The sequence below is a fragment of the Desmodus rotundus genome, chromosome 12, assembly GCF_022682495.2.
Source record: "Desmodus rotundus isolate HL8 chromosome 12, HLdesRot8A.1, whole genome shotgun sequence".
NCBI classification, from domain to species: Eukaryota; Metazoa; Chordata; class Mammalia; order Chiroptera; family Phyllostomidae; genus Desmodus; species Desmodus rotundus.
The window spans coordinates 46,210,629-46,234,825 of NC_071398.1; the positions used below are offsets into that span (position 1 = coordinate 46,210,629).

The window sequence follows — 24,197 nt, forward strand, 5'->3', positions numbered from 1 at the left end:
CGTGCCTCCGGGGGTTATCTGATGACAGACGGAGAGTCCGCGTTTATTTGACCCAACCGTACCTTCGGACCAGGTGGCACTCGTTCTCTAACCTCCAGCGGTCTTATGGCACAAAACCCCGACCACAGCTGGGGTCGGAGGCAGTTCCTGGTTTTGCTGGGGACTGTGTAGGCTCAGGAGACCAATTCTGATTTCAACACACACCCACCACCCGCCCGAACTACTGGGGTCTATGGTCAAAAGGATTTCCAAAACACGAATGTCCACCTTCTTATCTGTAAAAAGGCGACAGGAATTCCCACTCCCAGATTTGCAGTGAGAACCAATGAGATGCTGCTCATTCGGCTTCAGAAAGTTGAACGAACATCCACAACACAGCCCATACTCAGTTGACAGAGGTAAAATCTTTAATCTCACAGCGCCCCTCCCAACTCGCGATCCCCACCCTCCACTCTCCCCCCAACATCAGGGCCGGAGAGTGAGGGCCCCTGCCCCCCACCTTGGGTGGACGAGGGCCCTTTAAGGCACCTGTGGGAGAAGGAGAGAGGGGCGGATGGTAACGTCTTGTATACACGGACGGGCTTCGGTTGGCAGGCTGTTATGGGATGGAACCAATGAGTGCGTAGACGCAGGGACAGGATTGGGCCATCCCTGAGGAGGGGGCCAAAGAGAACAGTTGTCAGGACTTAGTAAAATCGACGTCAGCCCCAGTAGTGTAAAGAACGTAAATCTAAGGCCACAGGCCAATCCTGGGCACAGGAGGGGGGCTTGGCCACACCCCCAAAAGGCTGGATCCAATCAGGTAGAATCCAGGGAGGGCGATGGTGACTCTTAGGTAATTGGTCAAGACCTTCAGGGTTCGAGCCAATCAAAAGAAGCTGCCCATTTACCAATCAAAGGGGAGCGCCGCAACACCAATCCTGGGGCTTGGTTGTGCTCTTCCAGGGATGGAGCCAATGCCATGGGAGCAAAGCCCTTGTCACTAGGCAGAAAACGATGCGAGTCGCCGCAGTTAGTGCTTAGAACTAGCCACACCGACTGGAGAGGGCCAGTCCCTTAATAGAATCTGTTGCTGGGCAGAAAAGGGGCTACAGACCCTATCGGGAAACTGGATAGGTCCCCCTCCTTGCCGGAGAAGGGGTGGTAGGAAGAAAGGGCGGCGGGGATTGGCAGGTGCTGGTCAATCCTGGGCCCGGGGCAAACCCTGGAGGCCGGTCCCAGATCTGACTCCGATTGGCGGTCCCCGGGGGCGGGGCGGGGGTGTAGTGTAGAAGGGGCGGACGCCCGGCAGGGCCTGGCTTGGCCGGTAGGCTCTCTCCCTGCACCTCAGTATTTCCTTTTCAGCTTCTGGAAGTCGCTGGTGTTGAGTCGCGGTCGCGGCAGGTCCCCAAAGACCTGGTTGTCCTCAGCCTCCCGCAGCACCAGAGCACGCATGCTAGCCGCGATGCGGTCCAGGTCCGGGGAAGAGGGCTGGGGGGGCAGCGACGCGGACCGCGTCAGCGCCCGCAGTGGAGCCCACAGTACCCCCTCACCCTGCACCCCCACCCCCTCCCCAGCAATCAGCGACAGCACCCTGAGCTCCAGGCCCTGCCCCCCCGCAGCACTTATGCCCCTGCAATGCCCATGCCAGAAGGCCCCTCACCCAGTCTTGCTCGATATGGAACCTTCCTACCCGGCTCAAACACCACCTCCTCCAAGAAGTCTTCCTGCCCTTCTCCCCATCTTGGCCTGGACCACCGCGTTCCAGCTCCTTCTCACACTGTGAGCTGCTCCTGTGCTGACTGGCAGGCTATGTACACCAGGTCTCCCATCTAAGGACTCAGGTCTGGGGCTCAGTCACATACCAATAAGGCCTCTGACACCCACTAGCTATCCCCAGGGCTTTCACCCGTGTTGAAGGCTTCCATCTCCCCATCTGAAAACTGGGGCAGTAACGGGATCTTAGAAAATCAACACAGTGGCTGCTCAGGCATGCTGGACTGGCATGTCATTGGGGCTGTTTAGAAAAGATCCCTCCCCACGTCGCCCCCAGCAAGATGAAAGGCCACCAACTGAAGCTGGACCTGACCCCAGTCAGAGACCAGCCCAGGGCCCAGATCTCAGGCCTTGAACGCTGCTAACTGTGTTTCCACCAGCGGTGAACGGACAGCAGCAGCTGACGGTCCCTGCCGGTGTGCAAACAGGGCATGGAGTCCCAGGAAGGGAGGACCTGGGGACCCGAGGCCTCCTCCCGCAGGGGCCCGTAGCTCCTTTCTAAAAGGAAGCTGGGTGCCAATCCCAGCTCTGCCCCTTACAGGCTGAGGTACTGGGGAAGTCCCATGTGCTCTCAGTGCCTCAGTTTCCCCTCTGCTTCACCCAGGGCCAGCCCAGGAACAGCACATGCAGGGTCATACGGGAGGAGCAGAGGACAAGGTGGGGGCAGACAAAATCCAGGTGGGGCCAGGAACATTTGGGGCGGGGTGGGAGGAGATTGGAACCCCCTGAGCCTCAGTTTCCCCATCTGAAGGGGATACCAATATCCTCGGGCCTTGCCAGCAGTACACATTCTATACACGGAGCTGCTCCTGGAAACCAGAAGGTTTTCTCACCAAGACACTAGGACGAGTTGTGAGGCTGCAACAGTTAATGTTGCCTGGCTCCTGCCCAAACACCTGCCTGCTTGGTTCTTTGAGGTAGGAGGAGGGAGGGAGGAATAATCCTATGCAATGTGGCATCCATGCCTGAGGGCTTCCCGGAGGAGGTGGCTCTGGGTCCTTCCCACTTCCACCTCACCCTTCCCATTTGCCACTCACCGGCCCATTCTCCTCATCTGATGACCGTGCTTCTGTCCTCTTTTCCTTGAAGGGCCAGATGGGCACGGACACAGGCAGGGACTTGGCGTACTGCTGAGTGGGCAGGGCCGAGGCCGGGGGCACTGAGAATGCGGTAGGGCCAGCGGGGGTCTCCTCACTCAGGCTGCCATCTGGGAAAGAGTGGACTTCAGCCTCTGGCCCTATACCTATACCCCAGCCACCCCTCACCCCAAACCCAGGGCGTGGGGACAGCCTGGGGCACTCACCATCCGTGCTCTCAGGGTCTGACTCACAGAAGGGAGGCAGGTTCTGGAGTGTGGCGTCCTCGTCCATCACAAAGAGCCCTGTGCATGGTGTCAGAGGCCCAGGCCGGTCAGGTCACCCCCACCGGCCGGGTGCCCTGGCCTCCAGCCACCGCCTCCCTGCTCCCTGCATTGGCCAAGCCCTTGCAAGCCTGGGTTTCTGGAACTATTATTCCCTGTGCCTCAAACACCTTTCCCCTGGTTATCTGCTTGATCATCAGCAGAAACAAATCTAGTCTCTATCTGTTACACCCTCAGGTGAAAGCAACTGGCTCAGCAGGAAATCTGTAAGGTCTGTTTGGGATGAGCTGACTCAAAATACAGGCTTAAGGAAATAGGAGGTTAGCGCCCTGGGCTGTGTGGCTTAGTTGGTTTGTTGGTCACTGTCATGCAAAGGGAAAGGTCACAGGTTTGATTCCCCATCAGGGCACATACGCCAGGGTTGCAAGCTCCCCAGGATGGGGCATGTAAGAGAAAAAACTAATCAATATTTCTTGCTCATATCATTGTTTCTCTCCCTCCCGTCCCCCGTCTCCAAAAACAAATAAAATCTTTAAAAAAAAGAAATATGAGATTATTATGATCCCTGTTTGACAAAAAGGAACCTGAAGGCACAGAGAGGTTAAGCCACATGCCTGAAGTCCCACAGTTAATATATGGCGTCATGGGGATTTGAACCCAAGTCATTGGTTCCAGGGTCTGTACCCTTAACCCTGTGCAGGCTTCTCCAGTAACAGTGAGGAAGCCAGCTACCGGCAGCAACAGTAACAAACAGGGAACTCCTATTTATTAAGCCCCTTGAAAATCCTACTCACTCTTCAAAGCCCTAACGTTAGTCCTCTCTCTGGGAGGCATCCAAACTCCAGATTGTTGCTTCCTCCTTTGGCCTCCTCTGCTGTTGCTTGCCTCCCCATTACCCTTTTAACTGCTATCTTTATTCTCGTAGGCATTAGGCACCCAGATTTGGAAAGAATCCCATTCTGTTCATCTTCTCAGCTCAGGAGGCCCCCTCCCAACCCCACAGCCTCCACAGGGCGCTGCCTCACAGCAGGCCTCCAGTTCTTTGGCTAAACCAGGTTGGCTCTGTGTCTGTGCCCAACACCTCGCAGCACGAGCTGGACCTGGGACATCGTGTAAGGAAGACTGAGGCTCGGAGAGGGAAGACTCGCTCACGGTCACACGCCGAGTCACAGGCAAGCTGGCCTGGAGCCCAGGCTCTTTGGGACTCCAGCCTCCATGGAACCTCAGAGATAAGCAAGTCCTGGGCCTCTAGGAAAACCTACTGCGGAGGTGACTGGCCCAGCAGAGCGCCACCTGTCCCTCCTCTCTGTGCCTCTCACCTCCGTTATCACTGACACCCAGCCGCTCCCCAGAGGTCTCCGTGTCTGTTGGCTCGTCTTCGTCCTCCTTGTCTTCCTCCCTGGGCAGGGCAGGCTGGGGCGGGCTCCCTACAGGGCTGGGCAGCTGTGGTGCTGGTGGGGGCCCGGGAGGCCGGAAAGTGGTGGCAGCCCTGTGGGCCAGGGCGATGTCCTGGAGGCAGTGGCGGGCGGCCTCGGCCAGAGCCCCGCGGCCGTGGGCTGCATAGGCACAGGGGCCCGGGCGGGGAGGCGGGGGTGGCGCGGCAGTCAGCAGCACTAGCTCTGTGCCCGTCCGGGTCCGGAAGCGCTCGGCGGCCCCCACCACAGCCTCCCACAGCTCCTCGGGGCGCCCTGAATCCATCCGTGCCCTGTGGGGCAAAGCAGGATAGAGGGGGCTGAGGCTGGGCAGATGGCGCTGTCCCCACCCAGCCCCGTGTCCACCTGTTCCTGGACACCACTCCCATCCCTCACATCTACCTGCCCCAGCTGAGCTCAGCATCGTCCCCCAAACCTGCCATTCCCCCAGAACTTCTCCCTATCCAGACTTCAACCCCCCAGCTCCATCCCTCCTGCCCTGCCCTTTCCCCACAGCCCCCATCTCTCCTCTTGGCCCTAGCCTTGGGAGCCACCAGCTACAGGTAAGGAACATGAGATGTGGCGTGTCCGAAATGTGAGGTGCCATGAACGTGAAAACCCCAGTGGGTTCTGAAGACTTAGTACAAAACAACTGGGATGTGAAACATGAGCAATCTGACGGTGAATACACATGGAAACAGTGACATTTCAGATGTATCAGCTAAGTAAAATACATAGTGAAGATGACCTTCCTCTGTTTTTTTACTGTTTTAGTGTGGCGTTTGGAAAATCTGAAGTTAGAGGCACGGCTCGTATTACATCTCTGTCGGACAGGGTGGCTCTGCCTCTCACCACAGCCTCTTGCACCACCTCGCAGCCTCGCGGCCGGTCAGCACGCAGCCCTGCAGCCGTCCTCCTATGTACACCTGGAGCCCACCCTGCCCCTCCCCAGCATCCCTAGGGCAAGGTGACAGCCTCTTCTAGACATCTGGGGCCTGAGGCCTTTGGTCAAAGTGCCTACCCCCCTTCCTGGGACCCCCAGGCCTCCATTTTCTTATTCCTTCCCTTATCTCTAAATTGGGTCACCGCCCCCACTTGGCCCTGTAGGTTCCCCCAACATATGAGTGACCCCCATTCTAGGACATCTCTCTCCGAGGAGTAGTCTGAATCCATGCCCATCTCCCCAACCAGTGTGGGAGCCCCAGAGGGGGGCCTGTCAGGTTCCCCTCTGGCCCACCAGCAGCCTTGCCCAGCACACGGCAGGCCTGAGAGCAGGCCCTAGCTGGTGTGGCTCAGTTGGTTGGAGCATCATCCCATAAATCTAGGGGCTGCGGGTTCGATCCCCAGTTGGAGCACGTGTGGAGGGAACCAATCGATGTTTCTCTCTTACACTGGTGTTTCTCCCTCTCCCTTCCTGTCTCAAAGCAATGAAAAAATGTCCTCACATGAGGATTTAAAAAAAAAGAAAAAGAAACAACCCTGTGCAAGTTGCCATCTGCCTGGAATCGGCCTGCAAAGCTTTTTGCCTACAAGGCTGTGCCTCAAAAGTGAGGCAACCAGAGCTCCCTGAGAACAAAGCCCTGGCCAAAGCCCCACACGGTGAGAGCACGACCAGCACCCTCCCTGACCTCGTAAGACGCCCCGTGCCAGGGAGGGACCTGAGTTTCAACATTCTCATGCCGCCCTCTCACCAGCTGTGTGAGGGAGCAGCCATTGTCACCCCCGTTTACACTTGCAACTGGTGCCCAGGCAAGTCAGTACTGCACCAGGGTCGGACTGCTGGAGAGGAGAGCTGGGCCCTGGATCTGGCCAGCTGCAGCCAGGGCCTGTTCTGAATACGGGAATGCCACCCTGCCCACTTTGTGAGGCCATGTTTATGGTCTCCTAGTCCAGGTGGGGAAAGTGAGGCTCAGAGAGCTTAAGGCACTGGCTGAAGGCACACAGCAAGAAAGGGCAGACAGAGGGCTGCCACCGCTGTCTGCCGGACTCCAGAACCTAACAGGACTTTGGGAGGTGCTCAGGGTGTCCGGGCCACTCCTTGAGTCATCCCCATTTGACCGAGCAGGAAACAAAAGCCCAGGGCTATTTCCCTGCCCAGGGTAGGGAAATGACTGCTCTAAAGTCATACAGCTTAGCAGTGCTGGCCTGGGGCTCATTCCCTCAGGACACCAGGATTAAACCCCTCTCTGACCTAGATCTTAGAATAACCACACGACTGCAAAGAAAGAAATGGGGGTGAGGGTGTCCCCCTACCTCCCTCAGAGAGCATGCACAAAGAGGAGAAGGGCGCAGCAGACCTCTCTGGGGACTGTGCAGTCGGTTACCCAAAAGGAAAGAAACCAAGACTCCGGAGTCTCCCATCCCTACAGCTTCTGGAGGAAGTCCTGCCTCCTTGAAGAGCTGAGAGATGGAGGACTTCTCTCCTCCCCTTAGATGGGGCAGTTTAAGATTAGAGACAGAGGAAAAGGAAACGAGACAGGGAGAGACAGCTAAGGCGACTGGCCTCTTAGGAGGAGGTCAGGCAGTGAAGTGAAAAAACTGAACCCAGGAAGAGGTGAGGAAAGAGGAGAAATTCCCAAAGGAATGGAGGATGCTAGTGAAGCTCCCCTCTAACCACCTGTCAAACTGGAAATGCCACCCCAAACTCCGCTAGAAGGTGAGAGGAAGTCGAGGGTGCACCCCCGAGTCCGGGGAAGGGGTGAAAGTCTGGGGTCTTTCTCTACCGCTCACTGACGGCCGAAGCACGCCCGGGGGCCAGCGAAGACCCACTTCTCCAGAGGGAAAACAGGAAATCCCGCCCAGGTGGGGAGCAGAGCCGGAAGTCCCGCCTTTAGTCGGGTGAGGGGCGTCCCAGAACCCCCGGCCCCTGCCCCGAGCAACCCCTGACCCTAGGGACGTGGTCCACAGTCAAAGCAAAAATCTTAATGGCTCCGAAGACCGGAAGATAAGGCAGTCTAGGCTTTGCCTCAGCTCAAAGAGGACAGCTCAAGTCAGCGACCCCTTTCCGGCGCTCATCGTAAGGTCGCTGGACGATCTCTGCTCTTTGATGTAATCAGGCTATATAGTTCCCGAGAGCCTCTCATCCTCCCAGTGCCCCTGTCCCGGAGACTGCCAAAGCCTCCCCACACCGCGGTACACAACGCCGCCTCCACTCACGTGCCCGTAGCCAGCATGGCCGGCCCGGCGCCGTCGCTGCCCTCAAAAGACATGGCGGCGCCGTGCGTCACTTCCGCGTGCTTAGCCCGCCCCCCGAGCTGCACAAGCACCTCCCCAATAATGGGTGCCCGAGACCAAGATGGCGGCAGGACCTTCGGCGGAAGCAAGATATCCATACGAAAGATGGGGAAAAGCTTCAGCTTGTTCGGAAACGAGCCTCGACCATTTCGATTTGACCCCAAGAAATATGTTGGCCTGCACATAAACATTCATAAACACAGTAAACTAAGGCAAGCGATCTTTTGCCCCTCACTTATAATCAAACGCTTCCATGTAAGTGGAGGAAAGCAATGCCCTTTAATGACATGGCCACCAGACTAACATCATTTGCGTATAATGTATATGGGCTCTCCAGCCTATCCCCCTTCAGCACCAAGTCTGGCAAAGATCCAACAAGGTAGCCTTTCTAGCTTCAGTTTGCCCAACTTCAACATGGCGGCTCAGACGGCTTTCTCTCCACGGTGACTCAAGAACTCGTGGGGGACCGTTTCGTTCCCAGAGATACTGACGGCTTCATCCTGTTAACCCGAACCCATCACAGCCTGTTGTGATGTACAGTTTCTCTCACCTTCTTTCCCTTTCTCTGTTTCTGTTTTCCAGGACCTCGCTGTTGCGCCCCCGAGAGGGATGGGACTGCCCCGCGTTAACATGATCTCAGCTGACCGTCCTTATCCTTGCCCTCAAGCAAGATGGCACCTCTTCGGCTTCGATGCCAGTTTACAATATGGAGAAAGGAGTAGGAGTTTTGGACAGCTTGAGCGAGGGGGTGGAGCTCTTGGACACTCCCCCTTGTTTACTTCGCCGAGAGGACGGTAGCACTGCGCCTGCGCACCCTCGCTGGCTGGCTCCACCTTCACCGTCTGCGCCTTGTGATTAAACCCACGTGGTTCAAATTCAACCACCCCATTCTGGGAGATAGTTACACCCACTCCCCTTCGAGAACAGGCAAGGGTGCTACCACTGTCCGCGATTGAGGGGAGGCTCCTATCCGGATGTGGCAGCACGTTGACCCGGAAAAGGAGGGAGCCGGGTCAGTGGGTCCTCGGCCGCGGCTATGGAGGGAACCGGTTACAGGGTAAGCGCTAAGGAAGCATTCTTTCGCTTCTGTGTATATGAAACGCCACCGCGCTGTGATCGGTTTTTCCCTCAGGCCGTGCCAGGGCTCTGGGAGCCCGGCTGATCCTTAGCCGATATACCATTATCTGCTAAACGCCCTGGCGCCCTTCCCTCCACTGCCCTAGGGAAGACCCATAGCTTCTGGCCCTGCCTTCTGGGCCGCTGGTATACTCTTTTGGTCCCCGATCCTTTTGGAATACAGTCTCTCCTACCCTCTGTCCTCTTTCCAACCTCGGGCGCCTTGGTTGCATGCTGGTATTCGGGGTTCCCCTCTCCCAGTTCCCAGCCCTGGGTAATGGTTCCCCGGGCCCCGCCCCTTGGGGGGAAATGGCACTCCCTAGGTCCTCTCCCATTGGCTCCCTTCTGAGCCCCGCCCCTCGGGTGTGGTCCAGCTCTTGGGCTCCGCCCCTCACTGGTTCCCATCCTCAGGTGGTGTTTGAGAAGGGAGGCGTGTACCTGCACACCAGTGCCAAGAAGCATCAAGACCCGGACTCCCTCATCGCCGGGGTCATCCGTGTTGTGGAGAAGGTGGGCCAGGTGACCGCAGAGCTCAGGCAGGCCCAGAGTGGGATAGAGGCTGCCTCTGTGGGAGTATGTTCTGGTTGTCAGCAGTGGGACCTTAGGGATACTGGGTGGTGACTGGAGAGAGAAGCAGCGCTTTGTCAGGCGGAGAGTCCAAAACGGGGAAGAAATTTGGCAATACGGTTTGGGGAGTTAGGAGAGGAGCCTTTCTAACTCCTCGCTGCTTCCCTCAGGACAATGACGTCGTCCTACACTGGGCTCCTGTAGAGGAGGCTGGAGATGCTACCCAAATCCTATTTTCCAAGAAGGTAGGCTTCCCTTTTCACTTCTTTTTTCTGGGTCCAGGCAGTGGAAGGCATTTGGAAGAGTTGGGTATAATCCCAGACCTACTCGTGGGGCAGATGTGACCCTATTTGGCTTCCTCGTCTCTGTGAAATGGGGCTGAAGATGCCTATTCACAGAAAGAAAGCAGATACCATGAAGTTCATGGCCATGGGGGCAGCTGCCCCCTTACGCCCTCTGCCAGGACACAGGAGAACCCCTCAACCTGTGGATTTGGGTTCCATGGGCTGTTAGCCAATAAGAACTTGAAGAAATGTGGTGTTTTCTCTGGGGCAGTCCTGCCGTCAGGTCCATGGAGGGAACAGGACCTGACTGAGGCTTCTCCCTCACTTTGATAGCACTCCTAGGAAGGCATGCCCCAGTGGGAGACCTTGCCCTTCCCAGTGTGTCCTAATGGCCTTTAAATAACTGCTCCAGCCCTGGCTGGGTAGCTCAGATGGTTAGAGCGTTGTCCCAATACGCCAAGGTTGTGGGTTTGAGCCCAAGTCCGGGCACATACAAGAGTCAACTAATAAATGCATCAATAAGTGGAACAACAAATTGATGTTTCTCTATCTTGCTCTCTCCCTTAATCCCTCTCCAAAATCAGTAAATAAAAATTACAAAAACAACCCAAAACTGCTTCAGCTCCAGCTGGAGCAACTACCTTTTAAGGCAGGAAGGGGCAAGTGACTGGGGCAAGTAGGGCGCCAGTCACATCTGTCCTCATGAGGAAGAATGAGAGATTCCCAGAAGTGCTCTGCATTGCTTAGGAGTTGCACTTGACTGTGCACTACAAAGAGAGCCGTGGCGGTGACCCATGCAAGGTAGAAGCTCGTTCCTCTCCCATTAAAATGCCCAAAAGTTCAGGTTCCCATGTCATCGGACACCCATTTTACTCCCATTTTTGCATATCGTATCTGTCCTCAAGACCTGGTGGTCATCGGCAAGGCTGTCTCGTGGTCCAAAAGGGCTGCTGGAGCTCCAGCCTTTTTGACTGTTTTCGTTCACTCTACATGTGTGCTGCAAGTCGGCTAGTGAGTCTTGCTCATCACGATGACTCAGGGGAAGCGTGCTGTTAGAGCAGCCACCATGTTAAAAGCTGCCATTCCTTGTGACAGAGGGAAAGAGAGTTAGAGGACTTCCACTGATGATCAAACAGTCCATCCTGGAAGTGCCACGTTCCAGCCCCTTGGCCAGAACCAGTTGCACAGCTCCAGCCAGCCAGTAGAGGTCAATGAGCTGCAATCCCTCTGTTTGCCTGAGAGGCAGAGAGCTGCTAATACTTGGCCGATAGCACAGAGGGCAGAGGTGGCTTTGCCAGGGCTGGTTTGGGAGTCTCACAGACAGGTGTTCCTGCCACAGCTCCAAACACCATGTCCTCCTTCAACAGCACCCAAAGGTGAACTGAAGGGTGTTCACTCCTGCAGGTGCCTTTTTTTTCCAGGAAGTTCCCTTTCTCAGACTCTCCACAGATACTCTCTCAGCTCCCACTGGCCAGAGTTGAGTCTGAAGGCCACTTGGAACTGCAGGGAATGCTGGGAAAATGAGTACTGGGAGAGTTCGGCTTCTGTTGTGGGAGGGGCCCGGTCAGCCTCGAAGCAGCGGCAGAAATGGCTGTTGAGTAGACAGAGCCACAATCTGAGTCCTTCCGGGGTCATTGCCCTTGTCAACGTAAGAAACGTCCAAACCTGTGAGAACCTTTGTGAGTTTCTGTGGCCATACTGATGACAACGGCCAGGAAGCAAAATCTCAACAGACTGCAAAAAGGACCTGGAAAGTGGCATCTTTACTATGTCTTTCATACGTTAGAATCAAAGGAGAGGGCTCAAGGGAATCCCGTGCAATTCATTGGTGATAGGTTAGGGAGACAGGAGAAAGCACAGTGGGGTGGGGGTGGGGGGACCTCTGGGATTGGAGGAAAAGTAAACTGGATAAGCTGGATAGATACTTCTTTTACACAGGTAGTTACCGTATAATCAATAGTAACTAACATGATAGTAACAATGAGGATTTGTGGTCTCTGGCCAGGTGTGGTAGTTTGGCCAGGAGGGGTCCGAAAAAGGGAAGTTACCTTGATATTCAGGTCTGTTATCTTTTTTAAAAATATATATTTATTGATTATGCTATTACAGTTGTCCCATTTACTGCTCCCCTCACTCCATCCTGCCCACCCACTTCCTCCCACATTCCCCCCCCTATAGTTCATGTCCATGGGTCATACTTATAAGTTCTTTGGCTTCTACATTTCCTACATTATTCTTACCCTCCCCCTGTCTATTTTCCACCTGTCATCTATGCTACTTATTCTCTGTACCTTTCCCCCCTCCCCCTCCCAATCCCCTATTGACAACCCTCCATGTGATCTCCATCTCTATGGTTCTGTTCCTGTTCTAGTTGTTTGCCTAGTTTGCTCTTGTTTTTGTTTTAGGTGTGGTCGTTAATAACTGTGAGTTTGCTGTCATTTTTACTGTTCATATTTTTTTTATCTTCCTTTTCTTAGGTAACTCCCTTTAACATTTCATATAATAAGGGCTTGGTGATGATGAACTTCTTTAACTTGACCTTATCTGAGAAGCACTTTATCTTCCCTTCCATTCTAAATGATAGCTTTGCTGGATACAGTAATCTTGGATGTAGTTCCTTGCCCTTCAGGACTTGGAATACTTCTTGCCAGCCCCTTCTTACCTGTAAGGTCTCTTTGGAGAAATCAGCTGACAGTTTGGGAAGTCCTTTGTAGGTAACTGTCTCCTTTTCTCTTGCTGCTTCTAAGATTCTCTCCTTCTCTTTAATCTTGGGTAATGTAATGATGATGTGCCTTGGTGTGTTCCTCCTTGGGTCCAGCTTCTTTGGGGCTCTCCGAGCTTCCTGGACTTCCTGGAAGTCTATTTCCTTTGCCAGACTGGGGAAGTTCTCCTTCATTATTTGTTCAAATAAGTTTTCTTGCTCTTCCTCTTGTCCTTCTGGCACCCCTATGATTCGGATGTTGGAAAGTTTCAAGATGTCCTGGAGGTTCCTATGCCTCTCCTCATTTTTCCAAGTTCTTGTTTCTTCATTCTTTTCTGGTTGGATGTTTCTTTCTTCCTTCTGGTCCACACCGTTGATTTGAGTCCCAGTTTCCTTCTCATCACTATTGGTTCCCTGTACATTTTCCTTTGTTTCTCTTAGCATAGGCTTCATTCTTTCATCTGGTTTTCAAACAGATTCAACCAATTCTGTGAGCATCTTGATAACCAGTGTTTTGAACTGTGCATCCGATAGGTTGGCTATCTCTTCCTCGCTCAGTTGTATTTTTTCTGGAGCTTTGAAGTGTTCTGTCATTTGGGCCTTTTTTTTTTTTTTGGTTGTCTTGGCGCGTCTGTTACTTTAAGGGGCGGAGCCTTAGCTGTTCCCCGGGGCGGGGTAACACTGGTAGCTGCGCTGTGACGCTGTATGTGGGGGAGAGGCCGAGAGGGAGCAATGGCGCCTGCTCCACTCTCCACCGGATTTCAGTCTTTCACTCCGCTACCCACATTCAAACTGGGCCCCTCTGGTGCTGGTTCCCGAGTGGGTGGGTTTGTGCATGCCCTAGGGCCCTGTGGGTCTCTCCAACAACCTCTCCTGTGAGGCTGGGAGTCTCTCCTGCTGCCGCCCCAACCCCCACGGGCGTTTTCAATCAGAGGTTAGAGGCTTTATTTCCCCCCGCGCTGGAGCCCTGGGTTGCACGGTCTGCTTTGCTCCCTGCCGTTTGTCCAGTTTATCTGTGCGCGAATGTGGGGCTGTAGGGTGCTACCCCCCGCTCTGCCTGCTCCATTTTCCGCCACTCTGAGTCCGGCCCTCTCGGTTTATCTGTGCAAATGTGGGGCCGCAGTGTCTGCTAGTGCTCGGACTGCCTGCCCCATTCGTCCCACACTCCGCCAGTCTCGGTCCCGCCACAGCCACGCGAGTCCTCTCCACCCCAGTGCCCGTCTCTGCCCCTCCTACCTGTCTGGATGAATGTTTATTTTTTATTTCCTTGGTGTCGGACTTCCTTGCCGTTTGATTTTCTGTCAGTTCTGGTTGTGCGAGGAGGCGCAGTGTGTCTACCTACGCCGCCATCTTGGTTCTCCAGGTCCGTTATCTTAGATGCAAAAAAAACTGGGTAGGTTGAGTTAAGGTAAAGAACGACCTTTGTCAAGGAGGATACCAGCTAGGATGTGACTACCCTCCAGGACCCACTTTTAGTTAAGTTTAATTTCAGACCCTCCTGTTTGGTTACTTTCTCTGAGTTTGAAAGACCGCCATCTGGGCCTCCCCTTAGCTTGTCAGGTCCAGTACGCTCGCTCTTCCACCCTCTAATCATGCAGGGTTTGTTGCGGGAGTTACAAAACACTCCAGTTGCTTTAAGCAGCAAAGGATTCCATGCAAAGAAGCGGAGGCTTACAGAATTTCACCAGGGAGGGAGGAACAGCACAGATGCTTCAGAACTAAGTGGCCAGGAGAGCTGCCACCACTGCCAGGGCTGTGAGGGCCGTGGTGCATGGAACTGGCATCGGGGCTGTCAAGTTCAAGAACGCTACCATCAACTCTGCTACTCAGCCCCCACAAAGCTAGTGACTGGGCCCGGGAAGACTGAGTGGGCCCCAGGACAGCCCCACTTTCCTCTCTGAGTGCAGGAAGATGAAGACGAGTCCTCCCATCAGCCAAACATGGCCACGTTGGCAGGAAGTTCCCCTCACTTAATGTCTGTTTTCCAGAGCTGACTGTATGGGATCAGCTGCTGATCCCACTCTAGCTGCAAGGGAGCCTAGGAAATGTAGTTTTTAGGCCTTACAGTTCAGGTCTTTGATCCACTTTGAGTTAATTTTTTTGTGTGTGGTGACACATTACAGTCTAGTTGCATTCTTTTTCATGGTTTCTAATTTCCCCAGCACCATTTATTGATGAGGCCTTCTTTTCTCCATTGTATGATTTTTGGCTCTTTTGTCAAAAATTATTTGCCCACATACATGTGAGTTTATTTCTGGGCTCTCGGTTCTGTTCCATTGGTTTGTGTATCTGTTTTTCTGCTGATACTATGCTGTTTAGATTATTGTCACTTTGTAGTATAATTTGAAGCCAGGGAGTATGGTACCTTCAGCTTTGTCCTTTTTTTCTTGGGATTGCTCAGAGATGGGTGTCTCCTCTGACAAGGCTGCATCAGTCTCAGGGCTCCCCCTACCCGGTGGGGGGAGTGTGGCGATGGGGTTCAGAGCCTGTGAGATCCTAGTGCTATCCCCTGCAACTGGATGCTGCTGGCAGTACAGCTGCGGTGGGTGGGTACTGGTAGCCTGGGGGAGGCCAGCTGCTGCATTTGTGGCTTTGTTCTTCTCCCAGTAATGGTGACTGCTAGGCCTCACCTCTGTATCTCCACCCATCCCTGGGAATAGCCGCAGCCTGCACCTGCTGCACATGGAAAAATGCTTCTGCCTCTCCAGTTCTCAGGGCTGCAGATCATGTGCTTCATAGCCTGATACTCACTGCTACAGCCTCTTCCGGGGCTGCTGCCAGCTCTGGGAGGGGGTGCGGCCAGTCTCTGTGGCTTTGTTTCTCTGCTCAGCAATGGTGGCTGCCGGGCAGCTGCAGCTGAGCTGAGCTGAGCTGCAGCTGAGACCCCTGCACTCAGTCTCCTCCGGTCCACTGGACTCAGCTGCAGCATGTACTGAGCACTGCATCTCTCTGCGTCATGGGCGCAGGGAGTGCGGGCGGCAGCCTGGTTCCTCTCCTCTCCAGAGACCTGAGATCCGCAGTAAGCGAGGTCCAGACTGTATTTGTGGCACTTCCCTTGTTGGCTCCGACTCACCCACCTTCAGAGGTTTCAACGTGGGGGATCTCTCAGCCTCACATGTGGTGCGCCGGAAACCCTTTGGTGAATTGTAACTGTTCCACTTGTTGCTGCTTCAAGGGGAGAGGCCGGGGGACCCTCTCGCGCTGTGGTTCTTCTGCTGTCGCTCCCTCCTCACATTATTTTCACAACCTGGGAGCCAGCTACTTTCTTCTTTTATTGAGATAAGATTTACTTGCCACAAAGCTCAATTTTATGGTAAAATGTAAGATTTTTGAGGTGTGCAATTTAGTGGTTTTCAGGATTCATAAGATTTTTCAGCCAAAATCAGTGTCCAATTCCAGAACATTCCGTCACTCCCAAAAGAAACCCTGGGGCTGTAAGCAGTCGCTCCCCTTGCTCCCCTGCCCCAGCTCCTGGCAACCACCAGTCTGCAATAGCTCTCCGCAGACTTGCCTACTCAGACATTTCATACAGATGGAATCATAGCTTGTGGTCCTTGGTGACTGGCAGGGCGCTTTCTGTGTTTGTCTGTGTTGGAGCGAGAATCGGAACCTCATTCCTTTTCTTGCTGATAGTAGTCCGCCCTATGGCTCTCACACTGCTTTGGTTTATTCATCGGTTAGATGGCCACTGGGTTGCTTCCACTTGTTGGCTATCACGAATAATGCCTCTGTGAACGTTCTCCTGTGAGTTTTCGTGTGGACTTCAACATTCATTTCTCTGGGGTTCACACCTCGGGGTGGAATTGCTGGGTCCTGTGGGAATTCCACGTGTCACCTGTTGAGGAACTGCGAGGCTTTCTCACAGCAGCTGCAGCATATTAGCGTTTCCACCAGCCGTGGGCAGGCGCCAGCTTCTCTGCACCTTCCCAGCACTTGTTACTGCCGGTCGTTTTTACTCCAGCCGTCCCAGTGGGCTCGCAGGGGTACCTGATTGTGGTTTTGATTTGAGTTGCCCCAGTGAATATTACTGAGTTTAAGCCTTGTGACCTCAGGCAGTCTGACCGCAGGGCGCCCTGCCCGCTTTACCTGCCTGCTCACCAGGGGTGGTGCTTTGATTGGTGCCACCTGGAGACTTGACTTTGAGTCCTGGTCCTATCCCAGTCTTTAGCTGTTCTGGGTGACCCTGAGCGAGTGCTGTGTCCTCTTTGTGCCTCGGTTTCCCTCTTTGTGCCGTGGGGCTCCCTTCCAGGATAGCCTCGTGGCTCTGATCTGGAAATACCGAATCCACAGCCCCTCTCTGTTCCTTTTGTTCCCCAAGGATACAAGTGGGGGTGACTCCTGCACCTCTGAGGAAGAACCGACCTTTGACCCCGGCTACGAGCCCGACTGGGCTGTCATCAGCACCGTGCGGCCCCGGCCCCGCCACTCAGAACCCACAAGAGGTAGTCTGAGGTGGTACCCCTGGGGGCGGGTGGTGACACATCTTACCCTCAGTGGTCATGGCTCTGTGGGCTTCACTGCCCACTGTCAAGACGGCCGCCCAGCATTGGCCTCCCAGTCCCAGGAGAGTGGATGGGGGTGCAGACTGTCCCCAGCCCAGGTCCAGCACGGCCAGCACCTCCAGGGCTTGCAGCCTTGCTCATCCTGCCAGGTTCCCTGATTGGCTATGGGCACCCCCACGTGAGTCCAGGCCATGGAGGTGACAGTTGCAGGGCAACAGGGCATCTTGGAGTGTCAGAGAGTGTTGGGGGCACCAGGGGAGGCATCTGACCCCTCGGGGGGTGAAGAAGCCTTCCAGGAAGAGACTGTGCCAGAACCTGGCTCTGAGGGACACCCGGCGTGGGCTGCCAGCCTTGCACTGTGGCGCCAGTGTGGGGTTTGGAGTGAAGAGAGGGTCGGAGGTAGCAGGGCAGGGGCAGACCAAGGAATCCAGTCTTCGTCCTGAGGGGTGCGGGAGTTTGTTTTGGAGCAGGCACGTGTCTACTGTGCTGGGCTCCATCCCCACTTTATTGATTTGTGTTTCCAGGGAAATGGGAGGTGACCCAGAGGGCAGGGCCTGGGGCTGGCTCCTGGTGGGCTCTTAGGACGAGCCTGGGCCCCTGTGGCTCCCCTCGCCTCTCCTGATACCATGCCATCCTCCAGGTGCAGAGCCCAGCTCCCCCCGGGACTCGTGGGCCTTCTCGGTGAGCCTGGGGGAGCTCAAGTCCATCCGCCGGTCCAAGCCAGGCCTCAGCTGGGCCTACCTGGTCCTGGTGACCCAGGCTGGAGGCTCCCTGCCCGCCCTGCACTTCCACCGAGGGGGGACCCGTGCTCTGCTCCGTGTCCTCAGCCGCTACCTGCTCCTGGCCAGGTGAGCCTTCTCCCAGCACTGGGCCTTTGTGCCAGGCCCTGTCCCTCCACAGCTGCAGCTGGCCACTCACAGCTGACAGAAACACAACTCCGACTGGTTTAAAGGCAGGAAGGGAATTGATCAGCACATGTAACTGCAATGTCAAAGGGTAGTTGGATTTCGGGCAGGCCCCGGGTCCCGGGGTGTCGGAATGAGTAGATTTGCTTCCCTCTGAGTCTCAGTTGTTCCCCGGGGCACCCAGCAGCACCGCGGGTGGGAAGCACCTCTTTCCTCACAGTCCAACAGCATCCCCAGCTGCTGCCTCTCGTCAGCCCGTCCCTGAATCAGTCTCCCTGGCCAGGGAGGTGGAAGGCCCTCATCTGCCAGCTCTGGGGCACGTGCCCACACCCAGGGCTCAGCCATGGTCTCAGGCTTGAGAGGAGGGGTTCCCCAGACCCGGAGCCTGGAAGGGGAAGGGCGCACCCGTGGGCCCCGGACCAGTGTGTCATCGAGCCCCTCCCTCCAGCTCCCCGCAGGACTCGCGCCTCTACCTTGTCTTCCCCCATGACTCCTCCGCCCTCTCCAACTCCTTCCACCACCTCCAGCTCTTTGACCAGGACAGCTCCAACGTGGTGTCTGTGAGTGCCCAGCGCCGGGCCTAGCGGCTGTGGGCAGGAAGGGGGGACTGTGGTGGGTGAGGTGGGGAGGGGTGGAGCCGTGACCAGCCCTTGGCCCCGTCCCCAGCGCTTCCTCCAGGACCCCTACTCCACCACCTTCAGCAGCTTCTCCCGTGTAACCAACTTCTTCCGGGGAGCCCTGCAGCCCCACCCAGAGGGAACCACCCCTGACCTTCATCCAGCTCCCGATGACGAGCCTGAGCCTGGGTTCGAGGTCATTTCCTGTGTGAGTGTCGGGGGGGAACCCCTTACTTTTGGCTGTCACCTTGGGCGTGTGACTGCATTTCCCAAGGTCCCAGTGTCCTCCCCAGAAAAGTGGTGATAGTAGTGGTACCACTGTCATCGGGGAGCATGAATGATCATGGAAAGTGCTCACAGCCTGTGCTCCTGGCGCTCGTTGGTATTGGGGGGCCCTTCCAGATTTGGGGTGACTTTGTCTCTGACCCAGGGAAGGAGTTGCTTCCCACCCTAAATGTTAACTCTCTGTTGAGCTAAGAAGGGTTGAGGTGACTACAAGGTGGCCTGGGACTGGGCTGGGGAGGGCTGTGGGGTCCCCCACAGGTAGGGCTCACTTGCCTTGTGTCCGCAGGTGGAGCTGGGTCCTCGGCCAGATGTGGAGCGGGAGTCTCCGGTCACAGAGGAGGAGTGGGCCCGCCATGTGGGCCCCGAGGGCCGCCTGCAACGGGTCCCTGAGCTGAAAGCCAGGATCTTCTCAGGAGTGAGGCGTTGGGTTTGTAGTGGGGGAGGCTGGGCTGGGCCAGTGGGCAGCCGCGGGGCCCCCCTCTGAGCTGCCTGCCCGCTCGCCCCCAGGGTCTGAGCCCCAGCCTGAGACGCGAGGCCTGGAAGTTCCTCCTGGGGTACCTCAGCTGGGAGGGCTCCACCGAGGAGCACAAGGCACACGTGCGCAAGAAAACGTGAGTGGGAGGCTCTAGCCTGGGACCTCCCAGCCTCCCACGGTGATTGGCGGTTTGCGATCAGCTTGTCCAAGTGGCTGGCAGGGTACCCAGCATGTCACAGGTACACACGTGTGCTCAGCGGCCGCCAGATGTGAGCCTGCCGCAAGTTGGGCACCACGTGTGCACGAGGGGGACAGAGGTGGTGGGCCGGGCCTGCCCTGTCTCCGAGGCCGGTTTTGTCTGGGCGCTGTACTGTTCCGGCCATTGCTGCTTCGCTTCCTACACTGCGGGGCCCACCTCTCCCCATTCCTCATGTATATTGTGCCCCTGACCTGCATCCGGGTCCCCACAGCTGGTGGTGGTGACAGACTTTCAACCAAAGCCCCAGCGTGTTCTGTGTCAGATGTCAGGAGTGGGAGCGTGGGGCCCCGCTCGGGTCTGTGTGGTAGGGAAAGGCTGTGAGGCGGCGCCCTGGGCTGAGCCCTGAACACTGAGGAGGTGGTAGGGCGTCCTGACATGGGCCTCTGCCACCCCCCAGGGACGAGTACTTCCGAATGAAGCTGCAGTGGAAATCGGTGAGCCCCGAGCAGGAGCGGAGGAACTCACTGCTGCACGGATACCGAAGTCTCATCGGTGGGTCGGTGGCTGGAGGGTGCCCCTCCCTCCCCAGGAGAAGGGATGAGGTCACCTGGGGGGAGACAGGGTGAGCAGAGGTGGGAGGGGCCAAGGACGGGGCAGGCAGGGAGAGGGACGAGATCCAGGCTCCTTGGTTTTAAATCCTAGCTCTGCCTTCTACTCACCATGAGGTCTTGGCCAGTGGTTTTACCCCTGGGCCTCAGTTTCCCCATCTGGACAGTTAGGAAGGGTCAGTGCTAGGAGGACGGGGCGAGCGTGACGTGGCAGAGCTCCTCACTCCACAGTGTTCAGGTGGTTTGGGGACCAGCCCACACCTGCCTGAGGTCTGCTGGCATGGGGAGGGGCGGGTGCTGGGGACCAGCAGAGATGGGGACCCCAGCACCGTTCTCACCTTTGCACCCTGCACCCCGCTCCCCGTCCCTGCAGAGAGAGATGTGAGCCGCACAGACAGGACCAACAAGTTCTATGAGGGCCCTGAGAACCCGGGGCTGAGTCTGCTGAACGACATCCTCCTCACCTACTGCATGTACCACTTCGACCTCGGTGCGGCGCCTGCGGGCAGGGCCAGCCCTTGGGGTTGCCAAGGGCCTGGGCCGGGCCCTGACCTCCTGTCCCCACAGGCTACGTCCAGGGCATGAGTGACCTCCTCTCCCCGATCCTCTACGTTGTTCAGAACGAGGTGGATGCCTTCTGGTGTTTCTGTGGCTTCATGGAGATTGTGGTGAGACTCAGGGGCAGGGGGGAGACAGGCTCCCTCAAAGAACCGGGGTTTAGCCCCTCACGTGGCCCTCCCCCCACAGCACGGGAACTTTGAGGAGAGTCAGGAGACCATGAAGCGGCAACTCGGGCAGCTCCTGCTGCTCCTCCGGGTGCTGGACCCGCCGCTCTGTGACTTTCTGGGTACGTGTCTTGGTGGGCAGGGTATGGCAGGGCCACAGACGTTGCCAGAGAGTCTCTGGGAGTGAGTGGCCACAGACGGTGTCCAGGATGTTTGATCCTGATCCAAATAAGAGAAACACCTGGTATAACCCAGAACCCAACACTTACCTGGGAGGGCGGGGTTGCAGTCTGGAGCAAAACTTCAGTACGCTGCTCCTGCGGGCTGCTGTCAGTCCGGGACCCTCTGCTGAACTCGGAGCGTGCCTTGCCTGCACCCTGCTGGAGCCAGGGCTAGGAAACTGGTTCTCAGCACTCCTGGTGCTGACTGCTGCATTCCGGTTTTAAAACGTTTCTCGTTACTTGTTCAGTGTGAAAAGTGCAGGAAATTCAGATACGGGAAACAAAGTGAAAATTACTGTTGGTAGTAGTGTTCTTTTGCATGCAGGTGATAAGTTAGCTTATTTATGGGTATTGCTTCACTGAAGTGTGGGCTCGCCCTGGGGAGGGGAGAGATACTGGCCTCACTTCACTGAGGAAGAAACTTAGGCCTGGAAAGCTCATGCTGGTCTCCTGGGGCACTGGGGTATTAGCTGTGTCATTAAAAGGTTTTTAAACTCTTTTGACCGCACAGCGTTCTGTCTATATTAGCCATGCACAGGAATAGGTTTGGCCCTGGCTGGTGTGACTCAGTGGATTGAGCGCTGGCTTGAGAACCAAAGGGCCACTGGTTTGATTCCTGGTAGGAGCACATTCCTTGCGTCGCTGATCAGGTCCTAGGTTGGGGTGTGTGAGAGCAGCCGATTGATGTATCTCTTGCACATCTGTTTCTCTCCCTCTCTTTCTTTCTCCCTTCCCGTATAATAATTAAAACCTTTAAAAAAAAAAACCCAAAAGAATAGATTTGACCTGGCCTCTTGGACATTGTTATTTGCAGTTTTTCATTGTGATGAATATTCTGGATAATTTTTGTTTTTCTTTTTTTTAAAGATTTTATGTATTTATTTTTAGAGAGGGGGGAAGGGAGGGAGAGGGAAACATCAATGTGTGGTTGCCTCTCACACGCCCCCTACTGGGGACCTGGCCCACAACCTAGGCACATGCCCTGCCTGAGAATCGAACTGGAGACCCTTTTATTTGCTGGGGGGGCGGGTACTCAATCCACTGAGCCACACCAGCCAAGGCTATTTTTATAGCTTTGAAATGTCTACATGGCTGTTTTCCTAGAAAGTTATACCAACTTCCGCTTTTGCTCGAAGTGGCCTCACACCTCCACCCGCACTGGGCCCCACCGTGTGCCTCCGCATAAGAGTGGGGAACGTGTGATGGCTCACCGTGTCTGGGGTTTGGAAGGCAGAACGGGAAAGGTTCCAGCTGCCACAGCACCCCCGGCTCAGCTCAGAGGCCTTCCCATGCTGGGCAGGAGTTACTTGCCGAGACTGGCGTAGGGTCTCCCAGCCAGGGCGACTTGGTCTCTTGGTCCGACCACTGGGCTCACTGTGAATTCAAATGGGATTAGTGTTTGATTTTGAGCTTGCCCTTGGCTTAGCACCACCCCTCCCACCACTGTCCTCCCCTAGACTCCCAGGACTCGGGCTCTCTCTGCTTCTGCTTCCGGTGGCTGCTCATCTGGTTCAAGAGGGAATTCCCTTTCCCGGATGTCCTTCGGCTGTGGGAGGTGGGCCAGCCAGCCTGGGTGGGAGGCCTATAGAGGGGAGCAGGGGCCTGGGCACACCTCCAGTGGGACCTCAGGCAGAGGCTGGGCTGTGACCCCTCCCTCGGCACTCTTAGGTGCTGTGGACAGGGCTTCCGGGACCCAATCTGCACCTGCTGGTGGCCTGCGCCATCCTGGACATGGAGCGGGACACCCTCATGCTTTCAGGCTTTGGCTCCAATGAGATCCTCAAGGTGAGGCCCTGACGCCTTCTGGTTCCCACGCTTTCCTTGCCCATGCTGGCCTGAGCAGATGGAACACGGCAGCTGGCTGTGAAGTCCGTGGAGACTGGCACTGTGCCACAGTTCTTTGCAGTAGTCAGTACTCAAAATAGGCTTGTAAGTACCGGTAGCCCTGAGCAGCCCTGAGACCAGCTCTTTTTCTCCTGTTCTGTCTTAACCCCCCCACCCCGTCCCGCTCCCAGTAGTGTCCCCACAAAGCATGTGGTGTGTGCATGAGTGGGCTCCCCCCATAGTACCTAAACCCAGCCAGCCGCTGGGGACGGGGGAATGGAGCTCAGGGCTCTTCTCCTTCCTGATATCTTGCATCTGGGGAGCGTGACCTCCCCTGGTCCCCAGCTCCGCTCTTGAGCCCCAGGAGGGCCATCCCCATCTGTCTTGCCTCAGTTGTGTGGCAGAGTGGCGCTGGCAGCGGCTGAGAGCCCCGAGGCAGGTGGGCCTGACTCCCCCACTCTCCTGCAGCACATCAACGAGCTGACCATGAAGCTGAGCGTGGAGGACGTACTGAGGAGGGCGGAGGCCCTCTACCGGCAGTTGACCGCCTGCGCGGTGAGTACCCCACCTTCCCTACAGCCCTACTGCCCCCCTACTCCTCAGACCTCTGACTTTCTCCCCACTCCCCCTCTCCTCCACTCCAGGAGCTGCCCCACAACGTGCAGGAGGTCCTGGGACTGGCACCACCCACAGAGCCCCGCAGCCCCTCCCCTCCTGCCTCCCCACTTCCACTGTCGCCCACCGGGGACCCACCGGCCCTGCCCCTCCCCGTGGACACAGCCCCACAGCCCGACAGCAGCCTGGAGATTCTGCCTGAGGAGGAAGAAGAGGAAGGCGCGGACTCCTAAGTTGCCGAGTTGGCAGTAGCCTGCGGGGCAGAGCACTTTATGGAGCTCCAGCCCCACCACACACCAGGAAGCTGGGGGCAGAGCGAGAGGGTGGGGCTCCAGCCTTGCCTCCAGCACCGGCCTGATTAGCTGACTTCATTAACTGACACTAATAGTGTCCCGCCGGCTGGCTTCGTGTAGTAGGAAGGAGGCTGCTATGCAGCCTTGAACTGGATGGGGCTGGGGTGGTATGTGGTCCTCTCTGACCACTCTGCAGAGCAGGTGTCTGACCTTGGACCCCTAACCCAGCCAATGAGATGCGAAAGGAGGCCCCTTGGGGATGAGTGGTAGCTGAGGCTCTTGGAGCCAAGTCTCGTTTAACTGCCCGGGTTTGGGGCTTTTGGAGGAGTGAGAATGGGGTGCTGGGGTGTAGCTGCCACCTAATAGTTGTGTGGGGACATGTCCTCAACATAACCAAGACAGAGGCTCCCGGAGAGCTGCTCAGACACTCTTGAGGACCCTGCCTACCAGCTTCTTGTTACTTGAGAAAAATAAACTCGTGTTTAATCCACTATCGGCG

General features: G+C 56.1%; 2 protein-coding genes across 7 annotated transcripts; one reads left to right on the forward strand and one right to left on the reverse strand.

The window, feature by feature from the left end:
* Positions 1-389: 389 nt before the first annotated feature.
* On the reverse strand, positions 390-8,440 carry AKT1S1 (AKT1 substrate 1). 5 transcript variants are annotated; one of them, XM_024566312.4, is made up of 5 exons: positions 8,312-8,440; positions 4,435-4,820; positions 3,059-3,136; positions 2,793-2,962; positions 390-1,470 (listed from the first exon to the last, which is right to left on the reverse strand). In XM_024566312.4, exons 2-5 carry the CDS (start codon positions 4,811-4,813, stop codon positions 1,327-1,329), a joined length of 771 nt encoding a protein of 256 aa, XP_024422080.2. In that variant the 5' UTR covers positions 4,814-4,820; positions 8,312-8,440; the 3' UTR covers positions 390-1,326. The 5 variants fall into 5 exon arrangements, with proteins under 5 accessions (XP_024422080.2, XP_045056161.2, XP_045056163.2 ...); XM_045200226.2 differs by lacking the exon at positions 8,312-8,440 and adding an exon at positions 7,684-7,782; XM_045200228.3 differs by lacking the exon at positions 8,312-8,440 and adding an exon at positions 7,415-7,662.
* Positions 8,427-24,189, forward strand: TBC1D17 (TBC1 domain family member 17). Of its 2 annotated transcripts, none has more exons than XM_024566310.4 (17): positions 8,427-8,818; positions 9,289-9,396; positions 9,615-9,689; positions 16,748-16,871; positions 17,572-17,779; positions 18,285-18,396; positions 18,503-18,661; positions 19,025-19,153; positions 19,246-19,349; positions 19,870-19,964; positions 20,394-20,510; positions 20,588-20,688; positions 20,768-20,867; positions 22,424-22,521; positions 22,635-22,751; positions 23,259-23,345; positions 23,435-24,189. In XM_024566310.4, exons 1-17 carry the CDS (start codon positions 8,798-8,800, stop codon positions 23,636-23,638), a joined length of 1,959 nt encoding a protein of 652 aa, XP_024422078.1. In that variant the 5' UTR covers positions 8,427-8,797; the 3' UTR covers positions 23,639-24,189. The 2 variants fall into 2 exon arrangements, with proteins under 2 accessions (XP_024422078.1, XP_024422079.1); XM_024566311.4 differs by having other exon boundaries at positions 9,289-9,387.
* The last annotated feature ends 8 nt before the right edge of the window (positions 24,190-24,197 follow it).

What these genes read in the sequence shown, in the direction of transcription:
- AKT1S1 (XM_045200226.2), bottom strand. Translation starts at nt 7,736, where the DNA reads ATGTCTTTTGAGGGCAGCGACGGCGCCGGGCCGGCCATGCTGGCTACG. An exon ending in AGACCCTGAGAGCACGGATG is followed by an intron (nt 2,963 to 3,058) that starts GTGAGTGCCCCA and finishes ACTCTTTCCCAG; the next exon opens with ATGGCAGCCTGAGTGAGGAG. An exon ending in CAGATGAGGAGAATGGGCCG is followed by an intron (nt 1,471 to 2,792) that starts GTGAGTGGCAAA and finishes CTGCCCCCCCAG; the next exon opens with CCCTCTTCCCCGGACCTGGA.
- TBC1D17 (XM_024566310.4), top strand. Translation starts at nt 8,798, where the DNA reads ATGGAGGGAACCGGTTACAGG. An exon ending in TGGAGGGAACCGGTTACAGG is followed by an intron (nt 8,819 to 9,288) that starts GTAAGCGCTAAG and finishes TCCCATCCTCAG; the next exon opens with GTGGTGTTTGAGAAGGGAGG. An exon ending in GCTCCAATGAGATCCTCAAG is followed by an intron (nt 22,752 to 23,258) that starts GTGAGGCCCTGA and finishes ACTCTCCTGCAG; the next exon opens with CACATCAACGAGCTGACCAT.